This window comes from Coptis chinensis, chromosome 1 (genome assembly GCF_015680905.1).
Source record: "Coptis chinensis isolate HL-2020 chromosome 1, ASM1568090v1, whole genome shotgun sequence".
In the NCBI taxonomy this organism is placed as follows: Eukaryota; Viridiplantae; Streptophyta; class Magnoliopsida; order Ranunculales; family Ranunculaceae; genus Coptis; species Coptis chinensis.
This window is the reverse complement of record NC_141456.1, coordinates 81,021,382-81,026,751: the sequence shown is the minus strand read 5'-3', so window position 1 is coordinate 81,026,751 and position 5,370 is coordinate 81,021,382. Positions and strand designations below refer to the sequence as shown.

At 43.9% G+C, this 5,370-nt stretch overlaps 1 protein-coding gene across 1 annotated transcript; it reads left to right on the top strand.

Moving 5' to 3' along the window:
- The first annotated feature begins 821 nt into the window (after positions 1-821).
- Positions 822-1,991, top strand: LOC147525399 (uncharacterized). Its single transcript, XM_086579305.1, has one exon. The coding sequence runs from the start codon at positions 822-824 to the stop codon at positions 1,989-1,991; it is 1,170 nt and encodes a 389-aa protein (XP_086435431.1).
- Positions 1,992-5,370: the final 3,379 nt, after the last annotated feature.

Sequence of the window (5,370 nt, the reverse complement as noted above, 5' to 3'; positions counted from 1 at the left end):
ATTTTCTGGCAAGCTGAGTCTCAGGCTCATGGCTTGGGAATCATTAGGGGCCCTGAAGCTGTCCCCCCTTCAGCTTTGGTAGTTTTCCAAGCTGCAAGAGAAAATGAATTTTCTGTCTATGCTCCCTCCGATAGCATGAACCTGGACAGAGTTGAGGCAGATCTAGCTTCTAGTCTACCCATCACACTGAATCGGTTTCGGGCTCTTGAGGAAGCAGACACTTTGTTGCAAGGAAATTGGGCGGACCAGGTCGATGAGTGGCAGGTCAGCTCAAGGAAGGGATACAAGCCTCGATGGTGTCCGGGGAACTAGCGCAGACGAATACTAGGGCTAAGATCAACACCGCCAAACAGAAATGAATACAATATACTGGAATGTGCGGGGAGTCAGACGACAAGAACCTTGGTTTCATATTGAGGAGCTGATGTCAACTCATAACCCGGATGTTATTTGTATAGCAGAACCATTTATTAAGCCGCCTACATTGCTACCTCCAGTGATGTGTAGACAAGGCTTTTCAGCAAACTTCTTGCATAATGATACCCCTCACAGGGTAGGGAACATCTGGGTGTTTTGGAGGGAAGGGTTGGCCGTCTCTTTAGTCAGTATTTCCCACCAACATATCACAGTTCGTGTAAATAGTTTCCTTATATCCTTTGTTCACGCTTAGCAGTTCCTATGGTCTCCCCGCAGAGAACTATGGCAAGATCTTTCCCGATTCTTGGATGAATAATGAGGCATGGGCGGTTATAGGAGATTTCAATATAGTCGGGTTACGTGGGTAGAACGAAAGGGGGCCGCCGACCTTTCTTCTTACGGCTATGAATGAGTTCAACTCTTTCATCCACTCTAATGCACTTATAGACTCAACCACTTTGGGCTATAAATTCTCATGGTGCAATAAAAGATGGGGAAGTAGGAGAATGCTCCAGAAGCTTGATAGAATGTTGGTAAATCAAGAATGGCAGCAGGGGAATGTGGGATGGCGAAGCAAAATTTCACACCTAAAGCTTTCTGATCACAGCCCTATTGTGGGCTGGAACTCTTGCATCCCCAAACCCCACAACATCCCTTTTCGGTTTAGAAAGGCTCGAACTCACCATGAGTCACTAAAGGCAGTGGTAGAAACCAGCTGGAACGAACCTCTCTATGATGTGCCCATCAGGAAAGTGGTCAAAAAATTAAAAAGACTCAAGCAAAAGTTGAAAATCTGGAGTTCTGAAATTTTTGGAAGTCAAGCTCAGCACATCAAAGTCCTTGAAGAGGAACTAGAGCAAATTATCAAAGCTCAGGAGAGGGATCCTTTGGACCCCACTTTGCACCAGAGGGAATTTGACAAGGCCTCGGAAATTGAGGAAGCTGTCAAGATGTCCACAATCTCGGCCAAAGAGAAATCTAGAGTATCAGATGCATTAGAGGGGGAACGGAATTCAGCCTACTTTCATGCCATTATTAAAATGAGACTTGCGAGATCGCAGATTACAGAAATTAAGAACTGGGAAGGTACTATTCTCAAACGGCAAGACCTCATCAAAGAATACATAGTGGAAGCCTACCAAGAGAAGTACAAGCACCAAACAGTAGAGATGGATGAGGGCCTCATGAATCTGATTCCTAAGCTGGTAACAGAGGATGACAATGCCTCACTCTCAGCCATTCCTTCTTGTGAAGAGGTCAAAGCCGCGGTCTTCTCTATGGATCCAAACAGTGCCCCGGGGCCAGATGGATTCCAAGGCATATTCTACCAGTCTTACTGGAGCATTATTGGACGTGATGTTAGCTACGCTGTTATCTCCTTCTTTAGAGACAATGTTCTCCCAAAAGGCATGAATTCTAGTTTTCTTGTTCTAGTGCCTAAAGTTACAAATGTTATTGATGTAAATCATTTTCGGCCTATATGTTTAAGTAATTTTCTGTTTAAGATCATTACTAAGATTTTATCCTTGAGAATTAAATTCATTGTAGGCAAGATCATTAGCGGGAACAACTAGCTTTTATTCAAAGGCGCAAGCGTGCACACGATGGGAATTGCTCGGCCCCCGGAGATGATCAACTAATTGGATAAGAAGACCAGAGGAGGAAATGTGGGCATAAAGCTAGACATCACTCAAGCTTTTGACTCTCTCAGCCGGGAGTTTTTGTTGGAGGTCCTCAGAAGACTTGGATTCTGTGACCAATGGTGCTCCTGGATCTCTACTCTCCTCAGAAGTGCCAACATCTCCGTTATGATAAACGGTGGACCTTGTGGATTTTTTGAAGCAGGAAGAGGGCTACGTCAGGGGGACCCTTTATCTCCCATTCTTTTTGACATAGCGGAGGATGTGCTAAGTAGAGGAATAAACATGCTTTTCCTCTACGGCAAGATCAAGCACATGACGGCAGCTGGATCTTGCCCTAGCCCTACACACATACTGTTTGCGGATGATGTGTTCCTATTCGCAAAATGGCGGCATACGGGGACCGACATCTTAAGAGACGCTCACCGCCTATGAGAAGTCGCCAGGGCAAGATTTCAACAGCTCCAAAAGCAAGCTTTTCCTAGGAGCTATGAAAGCGAGAGAAAAGAAAGAAAGAGTAGCGGGGTTGCTTGAGTACACTTGAAGGAACTCTTCCGTAAAGGTACTTGGGGCCCCGATCTTCAAAGGAGGGTCACTAGAGCATGCATACAGATTACCGGGTTGACAAAGTCAAAAGACGAAGCGGAAGTTGGGTCAAGGGGAAAGATGCTCTCTTTTCAAGGAAGGGTGGTCATTGCTCAATCCATCCTCACTAGCTTGCCAGTGTATAACATGTCGGTGTACAAGTGGCCTTCAAAGTGTATCAAAGAGTGTGAAGCAGCTATAAGAAACTTTGTGTGGTCAGGGAATCCCACGGTGAGAAAAGGTACCACCCTTAAATGGGAAAAGGTGTGCAAGCCCCTAGAGGAAGGGGGTCTCGGCTTAAGGAAATTCAAGGAGCTGAACTTAGCACTTCTCATGAAGCTTGCTTGGGTTTTCATTTCGGGAACCACAGAGTGGAGCTTGTTTATGCGTGCAAAGTTCACCATGGCATCAGGAAAGCTGCTTACCTACTTCAAAAAGTCAACTATTTGGCCAGGCATAAGATGGGCACTTGAGGAGCTGTCACCTAACTTGGGATGGATAGTTGGCCAAGGAAAGGACATCAGGCTGTGGCAAGACGACTGGGCAGGTGCTGCTCTAGCAGATAAAGTCCAGGGGGTCAACTGGAAAGTCCTCAAAGCGAAAGTATCGGACATCATTACTGAGGGAGAATGGAACATTCCAGCCCAAGTGCAACAAGTGTTTGGCCGAGCGGGCATAGACCTTCTCTCCTTGCCACCACCTTCTGGAGATGAAGAGGATGTTAGAGTCTGGAAATATGTGACAAATGGTAAATTTACAGTAAAAGCTGCTTTCGAATCAATCAGAAGTAAAGGACAAGTGGTGGCTTGGCACAAATGGGTATGGAATAAATTTTTGCATCCTAGAACTGCTAGTACCGTCTGGAAGCTCATTCACAGAGCAGTGCCGACTGATGACAAGGTAAGAAAGAAAAAGGCCCACATGGTCTCTAGATGCAGACTCTGTAAAAAAGAGGAGGAATCGGTAGCCCATATTCTTTGGGAATGTGAAGTTACTAAAGAGCTCTGGTCATGGCTGTTTGAAGCTCACAAGTTGTGCCCAGTCCTTAGTTTGGAAGGTGTCCTAGCTGCCCCCAAGTTGCTAAGCCTTATAAGAAAAGAGCTTTGGAACGTTCGCGCAACACTGACTCATGTCCCGTGATTTGGAAGGCGAGGAATAGAATTTTTTTTGAGGACAAGAGCTTGAACAGAGACTACATCAAAAACGAAGTAACCAAAGGTGCTCAAGCCTCAGGCAGAATAGCTTCTGGGTATATGTTTAACTCTGCAGAAGACTTGGAAGTGCTTCACTCTTTTAACATCAAGGGCAAAGCACGTGATAGATGTATACAAGAAGTCAGGTGGAACTCACCTGAAGCTGGTCAAGTCAAAGCAAATACAGATGGTTCTTCGGCTGGAAATCCTGGTAATGGTGGAGCAGGGGTCATCTACAGAGACCACTCGGCCCAGGTTATCGGAACCAAGGCCTATGGGCTTGGGATTACCACCAACTTTGTAGCGGAGTGCTATGCCATTGTTATGGCAGCGGAACTAGCGGTGGAAAAGGGTTGGAATCATTTATGGATAGAAAGTGATTCACTAGCTGCTATCATGGCTCTTAGTAGGGACAACGCTCCTTGGGTGCTCAAAGCAAGATGGCTTCGAGCAACCCATAAACTCTCTAGCTGGAGACTGTCCCACACCTACCGAGAAGCAAATTTTGGTGCTGATGCTATTGCCAAGATGGGAGCAACTCTAAACCAAGGTGAGGAGTGGTGGAGCTCCGGCAGACCCAGTTTTGTCTCTAGACTAGAAAGTCCCTACAGGACTTACTACCGGTTTAACTAAACTAGGAAGAATTTTTCCTTTTTCCTTTTTGTTACCTTTGGAAGTAAGCTGTCTACTCTCGATGTAATATTCTTTATTAGATAAATAAATAAAATATCCCTACTTGCGTGCAAAAAAAAAAATAGGGATTAGAGACACCCAATTGTTATGCGGAAGCATTACAATTAGAATTACGACAATTCCTCGCTAGTTAATTAAGTCGAATTAAGGTGGAATCAAATTCCCCTAATTCATTATCATATAGTCAATTTAGTATTTATGTATTTTGAATTATCGCATCTTGATTAGTATAATTTCCATCGTTACTCTCATTGACTTTGATAGAATTGATAATCTTAGTTAACGTGAATTCTAAAGAACTAGGAGTGGAACGAACTTTCTATTCCAACTATATTGCAATAGCATCGAGAGTAGAAAACTTTGATAACATTAAGCGTGAAATTAGTTTTAGTTTTACTTACGTTTGAGTCTCGTTGCTTATTCGTAAGTAAAACTTATCTTTTTACATGTTATCATATGTGCAGGCGTGTGGGTGACAGACGTGGCATGGGTGAATTTTCTCCGTTTGTGCTTGTTTTTCTCCAGCAGTTTTCGGTGATTCGTTTCGTGCTATTCTCGAGCTCCGTTTGCTCAGAAGTGTGCTGGAAATATGCGAAAAAGAAACATCAGTAATAAAATAAAGGAAAAAAATTTTAAAAAAATTGAAAATAAGATTGAGAAGAATAGTTCAATGAGTGATTTTTTTCTCCATCTTTCTCTTTCCATTGGGATCCATGACGGTGGCGCCATTTGAAGAAGTGGATAGTACGTGGTGGGTGTTGGGTTGTGTTGTTCATCTTGAATCTATAATAAGGAGGAATGGTTTGATAGTTAAAAAACTAGACTTCTAACTCGTCTCTCCT

Coding starts and splice junctions, on each gene's coding strand:
- LOC147525399 (XM_086579305.1), top strand. CDS start 822: ATGAATGAGTTCAACTCTTTCATCCACTCTAATGCACTTATAGACTCA.